We start from the raw sequence: 18,012 nt of genomic DNA on the forward strand, positions 1-18,012 counted from the left end.
ACAGTGTGAGGGGACAAAGCACAGGGGGTCATTCTCCTTCCTTCTGCTCTCCTCACGTCCCCCCTGACCCTTCCCCGGAGATCTCAGCCCCTCATGGTTTCTGAGTCCCTGCTGGGATTCTCTGTTGCAGACCTGTCCCCCTGCCTCCTGTCCACCTCCTTATGGGGCGATGGGAGGTCCCCTTGGCTTCTCTGGGTCTCCTTCTGTTATAGTCACTGAGCTGCCCTCTGACCCCGAGACAGATTTCTGGTCAGGAGTCTGGTGTGTTTGCACGGGGATGGACACGGTGGCCCCGGGGACGTGTGTTGGGTAGAGGTTTTTGACGGGGGCTGTGTCACTGTGTGTAGTCATAACCACTAGCATAGTAACCATCACGGTGACACAGGCCCCAACAAAATCTTCCACCTGGCCCTGTGCCCTCTCCCCGTCACTGGCTCGGGCTGGCTCTGTGGGAACAGCCTGTGTTTCCGGTGGTTTCTGCTCTGAATCTCGGGGTGAGTGGGACGACCGCCCGAGCCTCCATGGGTCCAGGGGCAGCTCTGCACACAGCCTCCTGCGTTCGCTGGCTGGCAGCCCCGGGCACAGCCTGTGAGGGAGGACGAGGAGCACCGGCTCCCAGCGCAGGCGGCCCTGGATCCACCGCGGCCCGTGTGGCAGCCGGCTTGCCCAGCTCGGGGTTCTGGCTGTTTCTGTTCTGCTCCTGGCCCCTCTCAGGAACGGTCCCTGGCGTGGCCAGCGAGGGTCCACCCCCCCGCCCCCCCGTCCTCATCTTGTCTCTGCTGGAATTTGCTGACGGGGCTGCTGTCCCACCCGCAAGGTTTCCCACCTACAGCAGCCTGGGCTCGGCCGCCTGACTCCCGAGAGGCCGGCTCCCTGTGGTGGACACCAGGAGACCCCCACCTCCTCTCTCCACGCCCGCCTCGTGGGGCTGGACTGGCCCACACAGGTGTCTCTCTGGTCTGGGGTCTCTGAGCTCAGCTTCCTGGGCATTCTCGTTCCCCGGCTCTGGGTGAGTGGACTTCCTCCTCAGACTCTTGCAGCCCCCCAGGGACTCTGCTCGCCAAGGACACCCGTGTGCTCAGCCGGCCTCAGCCTTCATCCTGGGAGCTGGAGCCTGGGCTGCCCGCCGTCCACAGCGCTACCCTCCTGAGGGACAAGTGGTCCCAGAGTGGCTTCAGTGAGGTCTGCTGGCCAGATGGCTCTGTCTGCCCTTCTTACAGGATTCCAGGGCTCCCAACGGACCTGGGGCCTCAGGGGTCAAGTAGGCAGGCTGGGTCCCCCCACAGGCCTATGAATGTGGATGCCCGAGTGAGTCTTGTGCTGAGCGTGGTTCCAGCGAATGGCTGTGAGGACTGGGCTTTGCCTGAGTGGGGCCCAGGGATGGCCTCTGCTGCCTGGGATCCTAATGGCAGGGTTTCCGAGTTCACTGGGCCCAGGAATGGACATATCTGCCTTGGAATCCACAACCGACTGCAGGGTGTGTCACCCCCCTTCCGCCCCGTGAAGCCTGCCCTGCCTCTTTCATCAGGTGAGCTCCTATGCAGCCGAGGACAATCCCAGCTCCAGTGTCCGCTCCCATCAGCTTCCCCAAGGGCCTCTGGGGTCCTGTTGGGCGCTGACCTCTGACACTTTTCCTGGTACAGACTCTGTCCTTCCTCATTCCTTTGGCTGGTGGTGTTGAAAGCAGGGCTGTTTCTGCCAGCCTTCCAGCCTCTAGGCATATGCTATGGGGTCAGCGTGGTCATCTCAGAGCCCTTTGAAGCCCCCAGCTGCGGGTGAGGGCTGTGCCTGGACACAAGCCCATTGGCTGAGTGGTTGAGAGTGGTCCTGGAGGCCGAAGGTCTAGGTTCTGAGGCTCGAGAGCTCCTGCTCTTGGCCTGGAGGCCCAGCGGATCCCAGCAGGTTTTTGCCGTTGGGTCTGTCACTGTGGGAGCTATATCTGTAGTTACGCAATAGGAAGGTCTTTGACAAAAAGCCCTGTGCCTGGTAGGAGGGCCCCCCTCCCCTGCCGGATGTCCCTGGCCCCTGAGTGAAGGGCTGGGAGGAACCAAGCTTCCAGGGGAGCGGGCCTAGGGTTCCCTGGGTGGCACCCAAGTCCCTTTAGGGTGAAAACAGAGCTGGCTTAGGGGGCTGCCCCAGAGATTGGCCCCTTCTCCTGTGAGCCCTCCCACACAGGCTCGAGGTTGGTGCCTGGATCTGGCCCAGGACTGGCCTGGGGAGGGTGTCCATTCCTGGAATGTCCTCATGTCTGAGTGTGTAGTGAGGGTCCTCGGTGGGCCACTTGGCATGTTGAGTTTGATCCAGGCCAAGAGGGCCTCTGGGCTCTGGGGTGGATGGGTTGACCAGGTGGGTCCCAGGGATGTGGACACATGTGTCCACCCCTCTTCCTTGTAGGTACTTTCCAAAATCAAATTCACTCAGCTACCCCTGAAAGGAAGCCCCTCCTGCCTTCCTGGAACCACAGGGCAGGACCCCAACCTGCTTTGGGTAACGCTTGGGGAACAGTAGTTGAGGGGTGTCGGGTGCTGTGGGGTGTGGAGTTCGTGTGGTGTGGGCGATGTGGAGCTCACGGTGGCGAATGGGTGGTGTGGCCAGGTGGCCCAATGGCCACAGGGTGGGGGTAGTCCAGCTCAGGGTGGCCAGCCCCACCTTCGACTTGCCCCTTTCCACCCAGGGGGACTCACAGGGTCCTTGCAGAGTGTGGTCTCTGTGCCTTCTAGCCCTGACCCCCACGTATTCTGAGGGAGGGATCGTCCCAAGCTGCTGGCTGGATGCCAGAAGAAGGTGTCCTTGGATCCCTCCTGGTCTTGGGAGGGCCGGCAGAGGTGACCCTTGGACAGAGGTCTGGCTGTGATTTGGACGGCTTTCGCCTCTGGCTTTCACGCTCCGATGGACTTGGACAGGGACCTGGTGGTGGTGACATCTGCTGTGTTGGGGAATCATAAGGGCTGTGGGCCACCCCTGATCCTGTCGCCCCAGCGTGTTTGTGTTCTGGCTGCCCCGCTGAGTCACTGTACCCAGGGGATGTAGCCTCGCTCCAAATGATGGGGATAACATCACGGGCTTGGGCTATGGGGATGGGGTGTGGATGGGCGCTGTGTTGCTGTGGTTGTAACGAGCATCTGCACCCAGAACAGTAAATCCCACAGTGACACAGACCCACCTCAAACTCCTCGGAGGGGCAGGATCGGCGGGAAGCTGGGATGTCGGGGCTGAGCTGTGGTTGGAGGCAGAACCCCAGGGAGGCTGTGGGGTGCTCAGCATGCAGGCGTCCTGCTGGGAGCACAGGGAGACCCCCCCGGCAGGTGCCAAGCCCAGCTCTGTCCTGAGGCTCCGTGGCTGCGTCGGGCTGGTGTCTGTGCCCATTTGGGAGTCAACCCCACTGTGACAGCCTCTGGATGATAAATTGTCCCCACTCCCTGGATGGGTCACCTTGGGGCCAGAAGGTGCCTCCCACCCAGGAGGCCAGAGGTGGCAGCAGGAAGGAGTCATTATTCTTGATGCCCAAGCCCTGGGACTCTGGGTCCAGATTGTGCTCCGGGTCCTGTGAGGGCGACTGAGAGAAGGCAGCAGCCTTGGAACCATGTGGACATGGGCCTCTGGCTCTGCCTCGGGCTGAGCACGGCCTCACTGGCCATCTCCCTTCCCCTCTCCCTGTGGGCTCTGTCCTGTCTGAAGCCTGCGTGACTTTCACTTCTGTGGTGACAGGAGAGCTCAGTGATTCTGCGGGAGGGCCTGCTCCTCCCTGGATGCAGCTCAGGCCTATCGGTTCCAGCAGGGCCTGAGGCAGGTGCAGGAGAGGAGGAGCAGGTGCAGGGGAGGAGGAGCCGGTAGGGAAGCCCAGGTGACTCTCCCGCCCAACCTCCAACCCCTCTGCTCCACCTGTCTGGGGTCCCTGCTGGAGCATCCAGAGACCCTGTGAGGTGAAGTTTGCTGGGGCAGCACAGGGCCCTGCCTTCCCGAGCACACGCCTGTCCTGAGCCCTCGTGGCTGCAGGCCTGGAGCTTGGCTGAGTCTGAGCCTCTTCAGGCCCCTCAGTGGCCTCTGGGCCTTGAGTCCGTGGTGTCTGTGGGTGACTGACGCTCATGAGGCCCAGCAGCTCTGGATGGTTCAGGGGCGTCTCCCTCTGGAGCAGGAACCCTGGTCCATATCGTGTCCCCCCAGAAGCAGCCTGAGCTTCCAGAGAGCGCCAGCACCTGTGGTGGATGCCCGGGGCAGGTTAGACGTTTGTTTTTCTCAACTTCTCAAGGAGATGCTGGTCCTGGAGGGCTGGCCCTTTGCTGGGACCCATGCCCTGCCGGCCCTTGTCCCCAAGGGTTCTCAGGCCTGGGGAGTGAGTCTTCCCTGGGATCCTACCTCCTCTGTGCTTCAGTATCCCTGCCCACGGCCATGCTGTGCCTTTGTTCTTTGGTCTCACTGGGCAACCCAGCCCCTGGGACCCTGACCCACGTCCCCTGGGTGGCAGGTGGCAGGTAGTGGTGGCTGCATTGAGCCGGGCCCAGTTCCACAGGGGCAGAAGCTGTGGGTCCCAGAACCTCAGGTGATAACATTTTAAAGATATATTTACATCAGGTTTAAAAAAATCTCATTAAAAATGTAGTGTTTGCAGGTGGTGACGACGTGAGGCGGTTAAGCATGGGAGGGCCCTCTGCTCTCCTCGAGCCACCCGGACCCTTCCCAGAGATCTCAGCCCCTCATGGTCCTCTGGGTCCCTCCTGGGATTCCCTGTCACAGCCCTGTCCCCCTGCCTCCTGTCCACCTCCTCATGGGGTGGCGGGAGGTCCCCTTGGCTTCTCTGGGTCTCCTTCTGTTACAGTCACTGAGCTGCCCTCTGACCCTGGGAGAGATTTCTGGTCAGGAGTCAGGTGTGTTGCATGGGGACGGACACGGTGGCCCTGGGGACTTGTGTCGGGCGGAGGTTTTGGATGGGGCCTGTGTCACTGTGGGTATAGCAACTCCTACTATAGTAACCATCACGGTGACACAGGCCCCCACAAAATCCTCCGCCTGGCCCTGTGCCCTCTCCGCCTCGCTGGCTCAGGCCGGCTCTGTGGGAACAGCCTGTGTTTCCGGTGGTTTCTGCTCTGAACCTCGAGGTGAGTGGGGACGACCAACCCGAGCCTCTGCGGGCCCAGGGGCGCCTCTGCACACGGCCTCCTGCGTTTGCTGGCTGGCAGCCCTGGGGCACAGCTCACCTACACATGCTTTGGGTGTGTGATCATGGGGTCAGTGTGGTCGTCTCAGAATCCTTTGAAGCCCCCAGCCGCGGGTGAGGGTTGTGTTGGACACAAGCCACGGCTGAGTGGTTGGGAGCGGCCCTGGAGGCTGAGGGTCTGGGTTCTGAGTCTTGAGAGCCGCCCCTCCTGGCCTTGAGGCCAAGCTGATTCCAACATGTTTTTGCTGCCGGGTCTGTCACTGTGGTAGTTATAGTTGTAGTAACACAGTAGGAAGGTCCCCGACAAAAAGCCCTGCAAGTGACCGGAAGGCCCCTCCCTGCTGGAGGCCCCTGGTCCCTGACTGAAGGGCTGGGAGAAAACAAGCTTCCAGGGGAGTGGGCCCAGGGGCCCTGGGTGGCACCCCAAGTGCTTTTAGGGTCCCGGCAGCGCTGTGCTTAGGGGGCTGCCCCAGACGGTGGCCCCGTCTCCTTCAAGTGGTCCCACATAGGCTCGGGGTTGGTCTTGTTCTGGCCCAGGACTGGCCTTGGGAGTGTGTCAGTCCTGGAAGTTCCTCATGTCTGAGTGTGCCTTGAGGGTCCTTGGTGGGCCCCCCAGCTTGTTGGGTCTGAGCCAGGCCAGGAGAGCCATTGTGTTCTGGGTGGACAGTCCAACCAGATGGGTCCCAGGGACATGGGAACATGTGTCCACCCCTCTTGCTCAAAGGAACGTTTCCAAAATCAAATTCAATCCACTGCCCCTGAATGGGAGCCCCTCCCCCTCCCTGGAACCCTAGGGCAGTACCTAACCCACTTGGGGCAACAGGGGGAACGGGGGTTGACAGGTGTTGGGTGTTGTGGGGTGAGAGGTTCATGTGTTGTGGGCGATGTGGAGCACACAGCGGTGTGGGGAAGGGGCGATGTGGCCAGGTGGCCCAGTGACCACAGGGAGGCCCGGGTTGGTTGCAGTTCATGGTGTCCAGCCCCCCTTCATATTGTTCCTGTCCAGCCCGGGGGACTGACAGGTCCTCTCAGAGAGGGATGGCTGTGGTTCCAGCCCTGGCCCCCACGTGTCCCGAGGGAGAGCTTCACAAGCTGCTGCTGGGACCCCAGAGGACGGTGTCCGTGGGGCCACCCTGGTCTTGGGAGTGCCCGCAGGGGTGCCCCTTGGCGGGACGTCTGGCTGAGATCTGGGCGGCTTTGGCCCGTTGCTTTCACGATCTGATGAACTGGGACAGGAACCTGGTGGTGGTGACATCTGCAGTGTTGGGGAAGCAGTGGTGTTAGTGGGCCGCCCTGTGCCTGTTGCCCTAGCAGGTGTGGGTTCCGGCTCTACCACTGAGTCATTGTATCCAGGGGATGCAGCCTCATTCAAAATCCTGGGACGGTGTCACTCCCTCTGGAGGGCAGTGACGGGGTTTTTCCTGGATGCTGTGAGGGTGTGGTTGATACAATCATATGCAGAAGAGTAATACCACAGTGACACAGACCTACCCCCAAATCCCTCGGAGGGATGGGGTGGATGGGAACCTGCGATGTAGAGACTGAGCTGTGGATGGGGGCAGACCCCAGGGAGGCTGTGGGCAGGCTAGGTATGAGGGTGTCCTTCTGGGAGCACGGGGAGTCCCCTCTTGGCCGGTGGACCGCAGCTCCGCCCAGCTCTGTCTTGAGGCTCTGTGGCTGCATCGGGCTGGCGTCTGTGCCCATTTGGGAGCCAAGAACTCTGTGATGACCTCTGGGTTGATAAATTGTCCCCACACCCTGGATGGGTCTCTTTGGGGCCAGTGGGTGAATTCTACCCAGGATTCCAGAGGTTGGAACTGTCAGGAGTCATTATTCTTGATGCCACTGACCCTGGGACTCTGAGTCCAGATTGTGCTCTGGTCCTGTGAGGCGACTGAGAGAACGGCAGCTGCCTTGGCCCCACCTGGACACGGACTTCTAGTTCTGCCTGGCACCGAGTATGGCGTCACTGGCCATCTCCCTTCCCATCCCTCTGTGGGCTGTGTCCTGTCTAAAGCCTGTGTGGCATTAAAGGCCATGGGGACAGGAGAGCTCAGTGATTCTCTGGGAGAGCCTGCTCCTCCCTGGATGCAGCCTCAGTCTTATCGGTTCCAGCAGGGCCTGAGGCAGGTGCAGGGGAGGAGGAGCAGCTGCAGGGGAGGAGGAACAGATGTGGGGGAGGAGGAGCAGGTGCAGGGGAGGAGGAGCAGGTGCAGGGGAGGAGGAGCAGGTGCAGGGGAGGAGGAGCAGGTGCAGGGGAGGAGATGCAGGTGTGTGGAGGCCCAGGTGCCTCTCCTCTCCAACCCCCCCCCCCCATCCTCTCTGCTCAGCCTGTCTAGTGTCCCTGCTGGAGCATCCAGAGCCCCTGTGAGGTGACGTTTGCTGGGAGAGCACAGGGCCCTGCATCCCCATGCCGGTGTCCCTCCTGAGCCCTCGTGGCTCCAGGCCTGGAACTCAGCTGAATCTGAGCCTCTTCAGGCCCCTCACTGGCCTCTGGGCCTCGAGTCCATGGTGACTTTGGGTGACTGACCCTCACTGGGCCCAGCAGCTCCGGTTTGTTCAGGGGCATCTCCCTCTGGAGCAGGGACCCTGGTCCGTATCTAGTCCCCACTGAGAACAACCTGGAGCTTTTAGAGAGTGCTGGCACTTGTCGGGGATGCCCAGGCCAGTGTTGGCATTTGCTTTTCTCAACTTCCCCAGGTGATCCTGGAACCAGAGGGCTGGGTGTTGCTGGGACCCTCATCTGCTGGCCCGTGTCCCCGAGGTTCCTTGGGCCTGGGGAGCAAGTCTTCCCTAGAATTCTGCCTCCTCTGTACCTCTGTGCCCCTGCACAGGACCGTGCTGTGTCTTTGCTCTTTGAACTCAGTGTGTGGCCCTGCCCCTGGGACCTTGGCCCACGTCATCTGGGTGGCAGGTGGCAGGTGGTGGTGGTTGTGTTACTCCTGGACCTGCAGGGGAGAAGCTGCAGATTCAGGACCTGATGCCCTTCTGGGCATTGCCGGGAGGTATGATTTAAAGATAAATTTATATCCGATATGAAAAACAGGACTTTACAAATGTCGTGTCTGCACGTGGTGACTATGTGAGCAAACAAAGAATGAGGGGGCCACTCTCCTTCCCTCTGCTCTCCTCACACCCCTCTGGGCCCTCCCCAGAGCATCAGCCCCTCATGGTCTTCTGGGTCCCTCCTGGGATTCCCTGTCACAGCCTTGTCCCCCTGCCTCCTGTCCACCTCCTCATGGGGTGGCGGGAGGTCCCCTTGGCTTCTCTGGGTCTCCTTCTGTTACAGTCACTGAGCTGCTCTCTGACCCCGGGAGAGATTTCTGGTCAGGAGTCGGGTGTGTTTGCATGGGGACGGACATGGTGGCTCCGGGGACGTGTGTTGGGCTGACGTTTTGGATGGGGGCTGTGTCACTGTGTGTATAGTAGAAAGTATCACCATAGTCATCATCACGGTGACACAGGCCCCCACAAAATCCTCCGCCTGGCCCTGTGTCCTCTCCCTTCTGTTGGCTCAGGCAGGCTCTGTGGGAACAGCCTGAGTTTCCGGTGGTTACTGTTCTGAACATCTGGGGTGAGTGGGGAAGACCGTCGGAGCCTCTGTGGGTCCAGGGGCGGCTCTGCACACGGCCTCCTGCGTTTGCTGGCTGGCAGCCCCGGGCACAGCCCTGTGTGGGAGGATGAGGAGCACCGGCTCCCAGCGCAGGCAGCCCTGGATCCCCTGCGGCCCGTGTGGCGGCCGGTTGCCTGGCTCGGATTCTGGCTCTTTCTGTTCTGCTCCGGGCCCGTCTCAGGAACTGTCCCTGGTGTGGCCAATGAGGGTCTGGCTCCCCTGCCCCCATCTCGTCTCTGCTGGAATTTGCTGATGGGGTTGGTGTCCCACCCGTGAGTTTTCCTGTTGACAGGGGCCTGGGATTGGCCGCCTAACTCCTGAGAGGCCAGCTCTCCGCAGTGAGCACCAGGAGACCCCCACCTTGTCTCTCCGCGCCCAGCTCGCAGGGCCGCCCCCACATTCACAGGTGTCTCCCTAGTTGGGGGGTCTCTGAGCTGAGCTTCCCAGACACTCTCGTTCCCCGGCTCAGAGTGAGTGTGGACCTCCTTCCCAGAAACTCTCACGGCCCCCCCAGGGCCCCTGCCCACCGAGAGCACCTGTGTGCTCAGCCAGCCTCAGCCTTTGTCCTGGGAGCTGAAGCCCGGGCTGTCCGCTGTCCACTGTGCTGCCCTCCCGAGGGGCAGGGGGTCCCAGAGTGGCTGCAGTGAGGTCTACTGGCTGGACGGCTCTGTCTGCCTATCCCACAGGATTCCAGAGCCCCCGCCGTGTCCAGTGTCTCAGGGCCGTGACAGGTGGGCTGGGTCCACTTCACAGGGCCCATGATGTGGATGCCCAGGCGAGTCTGGTGCTCAACCTAGAGCATGAGAGCTGCTGTGGGCACTGGACTTGGCCTAAGGGGCTCACGGACACCTGCTTCCGCATGGGATCCAAATAGAGTGGGTGCCGAGTTCAATGGGCCCTGGTCTTCCAGGTCAGATATTCACTCAGTGAGCCTCAGGGGCCTTCACATTGGTCTAAGTGATGGAAACAGACTCATTGTCACTATTGACAGCAGGGACAGAGTGACTCCATCTGGGTTTGCACAGAGGATACAGGCGTTTTAGAGGGAGAGTGAGGGGCAGGGAGGGGCCGAGTGGGGCTCCAGTGAGGACTCAGGAAGGGTGGTCCATGAGGACGCCCAGTGCTCTGTCCACTGGCCAGCAATGAAGTGTCAGTTTCTGTCCTCACAGAGACTGGGGGACCCAGGGCCCGTCCTTCCTGGTGGGTCCGTCTCTGAGGAACAGGTCCAGGTCCTGGATGGAGACGTTCCTGGGTTGTGGGGACACACGCCCCTCACAGGGCAGAGGCAGGATTCTCAGTAAATGCTCCCAGGAGGGGGGTCGGGCTGAGTCAGGTGTCGGCTGGAACAGAGGGCAAATTCTCCTGCAGCACTGGGCTGTCTCAGGCCGGGCTTTCAGGGGTCTGGGGTCTTCGTGGGACGCTGGCTTGGGCTGCCAGAAGCCCTGCAGGGGTGCAGTGGTCTCTTGGTGCGGGGGTCTGGATGGAGACTCCCGGCCTGGGCTCTGGGATCTCGGTGCACCCGCACGTGCAGAGCGTGGCTGTCAGGAGAGGCCTCAGGTTCCAGCCTTCAGGGGCCCAGGTCTCTGGGAGGGGGCATTGCAGGAGGTCTGAGCTGTGGGTAAGACGGAGGAGTGGTTTGCTAAGTGTCTCCCAGGGCTGAGGGCAGGTAGGGCTGATGCTCAAGCCCTTTGGGAAAAGTGTCACCAGGATGGATGACCACTCAAGTGAGGTGTCAGTGCAGTTGAACCGTGACAGACACGTCCCAGCACTGGGGTCTCTGAGGCTGGTGCTGCTGCCACTGTGTTCCCGGGGGCCGGCGCCTGGTTAGGAGCCGGGTCCTCAGCAAACGTTGGGCAGGAGGTGAAGGGGTGCCGGCTCCTCTGAGGGGTTTCCCTGGAGAGAAACTCACTGTGGGTGGATATATAGCAGGGGGCGCCTCCTGGCAGTGACCTCAGCGAGACCCCTGGAGCAGGAGCCTGCACAAGCCCGCTCCTGGGAGAGGCTCCCGGAGCCCTCTTGGGCCAGGCCAGGATCGGACCCACCTGCCTGGGATCCTCAGCTGACTGGGAGGTGTCCGACCCCATGACCCCTGCCCTGCCTCTCTCATTGGGTGAGCTCCTGTGCAGCCAAGCACAGGCCCAGCTCTGGCGTCTGCTTCTGTCACCCTCCCAGAGGGCCTCTGGGGTCCTGTTGGGCGCTTACCTCTGGTGGTTTTGCCCAGTACTGTCCTTCCTGATTCCTTTGGCTGGTGGTGTTGAGAACAGGGCAGTTTCTGCCAGCCTGCCAGGCTCTGGGCATGTGGCTGTGGGTCAGTGTGGTCACAGAGCCCTCAGAAGCCCCCAGCTGTGAGGGCTGTGCCTGGACACAAACCCCTGGGCTGAGTGGTTGGGAGTGGCCCTGGAGGCCGAGGGTCTGGGCTCTGAGCCTTGAGAGCAGCCACTCCTGGCATTGAGGCCCAGGGGTTCCCAGCAGGTTTTTTCTGCCGGATCTGTCACTGTGGTTACCCCAGCCATAGTAACACAGTAGGAAGGTCCTTGACAAAAAGCCCTGTGTGTGGCAGGCGGGCCCCTCTCTTCTGAGGGTCCCATGGGTCCAGCATGGCCCATCTACACAGATGCCCAGTGCATCTCTCTTCGTCAGGATGGTGAGCAGTGGGTGGTCTGGCTGCCACCCTCACCCCTGTCTCCCCAGGAAGGGCGTGTGTGACCCCTGCTGAAGGGATGGGCAGAGGCAAGCGTCCAGGACTGGGCGCCAAGAGGCCATGGAGAGCACGCCAGGTCCTTTTACTATCCAGGCAGAGCTGGGCAGATGGATTTGCACCAGAGGGCCACCCTGTCTCCTACAGGTGGTCTCACACTGGCTTGGGGTCCATGACCTGGTCTGGCTGAGGCCTGGCCTGAGTCAGGGTGTCGGTTCCTGGAAGATCCTTGTGTCCAAGACTGCAGTGAGGGTCCTCAGTGGGTTTGCCAGTAAGGTTGAGTTCGGGTCAGGCTGAAGAGGCCGCTGGGCCATGGATTCGGTCCAGCCAGGCAGTTCCCAGGGATGTGGGCACATGTGTCCACGCCTCCTCCTGAAAGAAACGTTCCCCAAATCAAATTCAATCAGCTGCCCCTGAGGGGGAGCCCCGCCCACCTTCCTGGGACCACCAGGCAGGGTCCCAACCCACTTAGGGCAACTCATGTGAAGAAGGTGGAATGGCATGTGGGGTGGTGTGGGGTGCGGGGTGGTGTGGCAGTGGGGTTCTGTGGCATGCCGTGTTCACTGGGTGTGGGGTTTTGTTGGGTACAGGGTGCTGTGGTATGGGGGATGTTGGATTGGAGTTTGTGGTGTGCAGGTTGGTGTGGTGTGTTGGGTGGTATGGGGTTTGGGATGGTGTTCGGTATGCATTGCTGTAGGGTGTGGGGTGCTGTGGGTAGTGTGTGCGGGGTGCTGTGTGGGGTGTGTGGTGCGGGGCGCACAGTGGCATTGGGTAAGTGTGATGTGACCAAGTGGCCCAATGGCCACAGTGCTGGGGTAGTACCAGCTCATGGTTCCAGCCCCACCTTCCTGTTGTCCCTGTCCAGCCAGAGGGGCTCAGAGGTCCTCTCAGAGAGGGGTCTCTGTGCCTTCCAGCCTTGACCCTCATGTGTCCTGAAGGAGGGAGCTTCCCGAGCTGCTGGCTGGATCCCAGTGGACGGTGGCTTTGGGGCCCTCCTGGTCTTGGGAGGGCCCTCAGGGGTGCCCTTTGGAGGGAGGCCTGGCTGCAATCTGGGCGGCTTCGGCTCATTGACTTCACGGTCCGATGGGCTAGGACAGGAGCCTGGCGGTGGTGACTGCTGCCGTGTCAGGGAAGCTGGGGGCTGTGGGCCTTCCGTGTGCCTGTAGCCCCAGCAGGTGTGGGTTCTGGCTGCACTGCTGTGGGAGTCACCGTACCTGTGGGATGTGGCCCTGCTCAAAATCCTGGGCACAGCGTCACGGCCTCTCGAGGACAGAGATGGGATTTTTGATGGACGCTGTGACTCTGTGGTTGTAATTACTCTATCCAGGAGAATAATACCACAGTGACACAGCCCCGCCCCGAAACCCCTCCGAGAGGTGTGGTGAGTGGGAATCCGGGTTGTAGAGGCTGACCTGTGCATGGAGGCAGAGCCCTGGGGAGGCTGTGGGTGGGCTCAGCACATGGGTGTCCTGCTGGGAGCATGAGGAAACTCCCCTAGCAGGTGCACAGCTGCCACGCCCAGCGCTGTCCTGACATATCAGGCTGGCGTTTGTGCTCATTTTGCTGACCATAGTGGCTGCTGGGAACAAGGGAGCTGGCTGTCCAGCCTTTGAGCTGGAAATGTTCCCAGACTCATCTTCCAGAATGTTCTGCCTCTGTCTTTCTGTGGAGGCAGCTGCGGGTTTCTCAGGCTGGAAAGCAGTGTAGCGGTTTGTGGGCGGGTGTGCTGGTGAGCAAAGGATTCTGTGCAGACAAGAGATAGGTGGTGCTGTCGCTCATCACACCCTGTGGGTGGCCACGGGCCTGCGGTCCCTTGGGAGTAACTGATAGACAGGCAGGCGTCAGCAAGTTATGGGTCCCCCATGCCACAATGCTAAACAGGAAGGGTGGAGCTCTGTGAGTGTCAGATGTGCTGTGAGGCTGGTGGGAGTGGGGTTGTCACGTGGGAGCCTGAGAGTGCACGGCTTCCTGCTCACTGTCTGCGCAGGAGCCAGGCCCTGGGGGGAGGAGGAGGCGGCCCGGTGCACACGTGGGCTCCCGTGTCACTGTGCTGCAGGCGTGGGACACCCGTGCATCTCTGGGCTGCAGGATGGGGAACTGACCAGTGGCCCGGCCCAGCAGGCTGACCCTTTGGAAAGGACCTCTTTTGGGGGCATGGTGTCGCCAGCTCCCTCCTGGGACTTAGAGGTGATATTGTGACACTGAGGACATGCTGCGCCTGTCACCCTCGCTGCTGGGAGCTCTTGGCAGGAGGTCCGCGCAGCTGCGCTGAAGAGCGTCCCTGCAGACACTGACCCAGGCAGGGTGAGGCACCTGCCACTGTCTCTAGAGCGTGAGACGACAGCCTCTCTGCACAGACTGGGCAGGGCTGCGGGCGTGCAGCCGTTCTGCGGACTCGGCGGGGGCGCAGGTGTGTGGAGAGAGGCCGGGACACACATGGGGCCCACGGCGGATTGACTGGATTGGGACTTCGGTTCACGAAGGGAGTCCTGCCCTTTCTGGTGAGACAGCCACAGGCCGTCTTTTGCTGCGTGCTGGATGAGCTACAAACCGTCCCTCGTTCCTCCTTGAAGTCTCTGTCCCGAGAGCTGGACAGAAGTTGGCCTCCTAGACTTCATTTATGACTTTGGCTCTTTGCTGACGTGCAAATTAGCCCGCGTGTCTGTCTGGGAGCTTGGGATCATGATAAAGCTAACGTTCCTGGGAGTCCTGGAGCAGCTCCCGCTGCAGTGAAGTCTGAAAGCTCCCATGGAGGCCCCCTGGGCCCCAGTCGAATGAACAGGTAAGTTACTGAATAATCTTAGTGCTTTCTTGAGGATCCTTCCAATTGCAATTTCTGCTGTTCCTTGAGTCAGTTCAGTTATTTTATCGTTAGAAAGAGAAATTCCAGAGTGGCAGCACCGACACTGTCATTGTTTTGTGCTAACAACCACATCCTGTGTCTGCTCTGCCCTCCCAGCTCGAGTCCTGCTGTGGTTAAATGAGGCAGCGTGTCCAGAGCACTGGGATCGCGGCCGCCATGTGGGCACGGTGGCCGCTGGACAGAGAGCCCCAGGAAGGAAGCAGCGTCCCTGCAGGAGCACTGAGAAGAGAGGTGGACGCACCTGCTGCCAGTGGACCACCATGGGCCTTCGCCTGGGAGCACCACCTTGTGGGGACCGCGGGAACAGGACCAGGGGGCATGTCACCTCCAGCTCGAGGGTGTCATGCTGTGTTCTGCTCCTGGGCCCAGAGGGTCAGCGGTGCGGCTGTGAATTTCCTGGCTGGGCATCGGCTCCACAAGCCTTGGTGCCTTTCGGGGGCGGGCGCACCTCCCCGACGGGGAGCCGGGGGTGGGGGCCGACAAGTCAGGTGCAGCAGACGAGGGGCATTCTGGGTGGAGGGACGTGGTGGCAATAATCTCACAAGAACAGCTTGCATGGGCTGAGGGCTTGGTGCAGGCTGGACACCGCACTCTGAAGCACACCATTTCATCTGGTCCTGAGTGCTGATCCACGGGGGCCATCATCATCATCATCATCATCATCATCATCATCATCATCATCATCATCATCGTCTTCATCTTCCCGCTGTGTGGACAGAGAGCCTGAGGCACAGGCAGTGAAGGAACCGGCATGAGACCACCTGTTGGTGGCAGAGCCAGGTTTCTCTGGAAGGAGGGTGTTGTGTGTAGGTGACACGGCAGGTGGATGGTTAGAGCTCGCCCTGACAGGCGATGGAGCAGCGTTTGGGTCTGGCTGACCATGTGTGGACAGTGGGAAGAGGCTCGTGGAGTCCAGGGCAGGGATTCACAGTGTGTTCAGGCTCAGAGTGTGGACGCTGGAGCGTTGGGTCTGCCCTAGTCCCTGAGTCCTGGGTCTGGACGGTGCCATGCTGGACGGAGGATGCACCATGTCCTGCCGTCTGTGCCCAGTGGTGTGACTGTGGGAACAGCACAGGTGTCTATCTGCCACCTGTGGGGCTGGTGTCCACTCGTCTATAGGCGTCCCTGTTGGGACGACCACGGGGGTTTGGGGAGAACGGACTTCTGCCCTCATCTCCTGCAGGTCACCTCCAGAGCCACAAGGGGACCACTCCCTGGGCCCTAGGCTGAGTGGCGTGGCCAGTCCTGGCAGCCCCAGTGCAGAGTGGACTTTCCTTCTGGGGCTGTGGCTTGATGAGGCTCTGCACCCCCCTCCAATTGTCCCTGGCAGTCCCCAGCCCGCAGTGACTGTGGTGACCACAGTGCTGGCCCCCAGAGTGGTGACAGAGTTGGCGTCTATGATGGTGAAGGGTGGCCGAGCCCAGGAGGAGGTTGCGAGCCTGTGGTCGAGACAGCAAAGCCCTCCTGATTTTGAGGAGTTGTTTTTGGGGAGTGACAGGCGGACAAAATCAGTGACCCCCTTCTGGAACATTCCTCCTCCACACTTCCACTTGGACCCCAGCCTTTGGCCAATATCCCCCCTCTCCAACTACCCCCATTCACCCCTGGGGGTCTCACTTCCTGGAGCCATGGTGGAGTTGGGTAAGTATTTCTGGAACCTTCCATCTTTGAGCTTTAAAAACCTTCTGAAGATTTTAAGTGTGTTGACCCCAAGGAATTGTGGAGAAATTGAGGAGGGGCACAAGCCACATGGTGAGCAGCCAGTCTGCAGAGCGCAGGGGCCGTGACGTGAGGGCTGGGGATAGCCTCTCCTGCTGGCCTCCGTGGTTTGACAAACAAGAATGACCGGAACCTTCCATGGGGACTCCTGAGAAACCTAGGATGGAGAGCAGGCGCACACAGCACAGATGGACACGTGCGTGTGCACACACACTCACACACACACACACATGTGCACAGCATCCACCTTAACAGGAACAGGAGAAAGTCTGAGAATAAGCACATGCCTGCGTGTCTGCTCTGTGTCACTCACAGGGCCCCACGTCTGGACTGGGAGGAGCTTGTCCTCCCGGCTGCTGAGGACAGCGGTGCCGCACACACGACCAGCCACCCCTCTGCAGCCCCGATCGCCCTGTGATGCCCGGGGTGCCTCCCCTGGGTGCGTGTGCAGCTTCATCTCCTGTGCATGGGGGTCCCGGCGCCCCTGAGGCTCTGCCCACCCAGTGCATCTCCTACCATGTCCAGGCGCTCGGGCTGGTGATCCGAGGACGTTCTCTAGTGGGGGTCTCCCAAAGAGCCGCAGTGGCCATGGACCAGCCTGGGGCTGATAAGGGGGTGAAGGTCAAGCTCACCACTGCCCTTGGCAGAGACCCCGCAAGTCACACCCTCCCCTGGCGGGGCCACCTGCCCTGGGCCCTGGGCTCGATCGACAAGAAACTCAGCCATCCTGAGTGGGGTCTGTCACCTGACCCCTTCTCGGCAGGCTCCATGCCTGCCCCGTTGGGTCCCCCAGGACGGTCCAGGCTCACCTCCTTTGGGTCAAATAGTCCCGTCCTCAGTCTGCTTTCCTGGCCACTCGAGTTTCTGTTGGGGTGGGGGTGACATGATCTGAGAGTCCTTGCTGCCCACCTGTCTGTATTTGGCCGTGCAGGGCTCCTGTGCCCAACCCTGCTGCCCTTTCCTGACTCCAGCCACCCCCTGGCACTCAGACCTCACACATGAGCCCTTCGTTCATGACAGGCGGCCTCCTAGCGCCAGCCAAGCTCCATCCCAGGTATCTGGCAGTGTCACGGATCTTGTGAGCACCCTTGTCTGCGTGACCACTCCCGCCAGCCCTCAGCTCTCCACCAGGGTGGAAGAAACAGTTCTTCCCACAAACTTAAGGAATCTATAGGTCCCTGCACCCAAGGCTCTTGACCATTTCCAGCCGGGCATGGGTGGCACAGGCCACAGCTCTGCCCATGTCCCTGGACAGGATTCAGGTACAGATGTCACTTCCCAGAGCCACACCTGACACTCCAATTACCTCCACAGTCAGGGGGAGGGGACAGCTTTCTCCCTCTCCTCTGCAGCTCGCTCCTGGCCCCATAAGTGAAGCACCGCCAGCCTCCAGCGCCCCCTCCTGGAACGTGTTGTGCCCCAGAGCCCAGCCCTGACCTGGGCCCAGAGTCAGCGTCAGCTCCATCAGGGTCTGCACTGGCTGGGAGCACAGTGGGGGCTGTGCTCTAGCTGGACATGCAGGCACAGGGGAGGATGGAGGGCGGAGAGAGGGAGGGAGGACCCTGGAGGGGATGCAGGCGGCACCTCAGATGGATCCCAGCTGACTCCAGGGGTTTCTCACAGGCTTGGTCAGTGCCCCAGTGATGTCAACGCCTGCTTGGAACAAAGACCCCAGCTCAGCCTGTGAGGCTCTCAGCCCCCAAATGGATCGTGGAAACGTGTCTTACCCTGAGAGGAGGGTTCTGACCCTGAGGGGGGCATCTGACCCCTGGAGAAGGGTCCTGAGGCTGCCAAGAACCCAGGTGGGCAGGGTGGGCCCTCTCGAGGATCTAAGGGAGAATGCGTGCCTGGCCTTTTCCAGCTTCTAGAGCCGCATCCTGCACATCCCTTGGCTCACGGCCCCCCTTCCTCCATCTTCAAAGCTGGTGGGGTAGCATCTTCTCTCTGATGCTTCCCTCTGCTCC

General features: G+C 61.0%; 2 long non-coding RNA genes and 2 gene segments (V, D, J or C); 2 read left to right on the forward strand and 2 right to left on the reverse strand.

The window, feature by feature from the left end:
- LOC100146538 (immunoglobulin heavy constant mu-like) overlaps positions 1 to 5,091 on the reverse strand; it is a 95,806-nt gene extending 90,715 nt beyond the window's left edge. The window contains 1 exon segment of the C gene segment in view: positions 4,957 to 5,091. Coding sequence covers positions 4,957 to 4,974 — 18 coding nt within the window.
- The window catches only part of LOC102150085 (Ig gamma-2 chain C region-like), a 550,048-nt gene that overhangs the window by 150,086 nt on the left and 381,950 nt on the right, over positions 1 to 18,012 (reverse strand).
- LOC111770442 (uncharacterized) overlaps positions 1 to 18,012 on the forward strand; it is a 68,225-nt gene that overhangs the window by 43,976 nt on the left and 6,237 nt on the right. The gene's annotated exons all lie outside the window — the stretch shown is intronic.
- Positions 13,029 to 16,328, forward strand: LOC102148891 (uncharacterized). Its single transcript, XR_001377854.3, has 2 exons — positions 13,029 to 14,248; positions 14,426 to 16,328. It is a non-coding gene; the product is annotated as an uncharacterized lncRNA (long non-coding RNA).

The sequence above is a fragment of the Equus caballus genome, chromosome 24 (genome assembly GCF_041296265.1).
Source record: "Equus caballus isolate H_3958 breed thoroughbred chromosome 24, TB-T2T, whole genome shotgun sequence".
NCBI classification, from domain to species: Eukaryota; Metazoa; Chordata; class Mammalia; order Perissodactyla; family Equidae; genus Equus; species Equus caballus.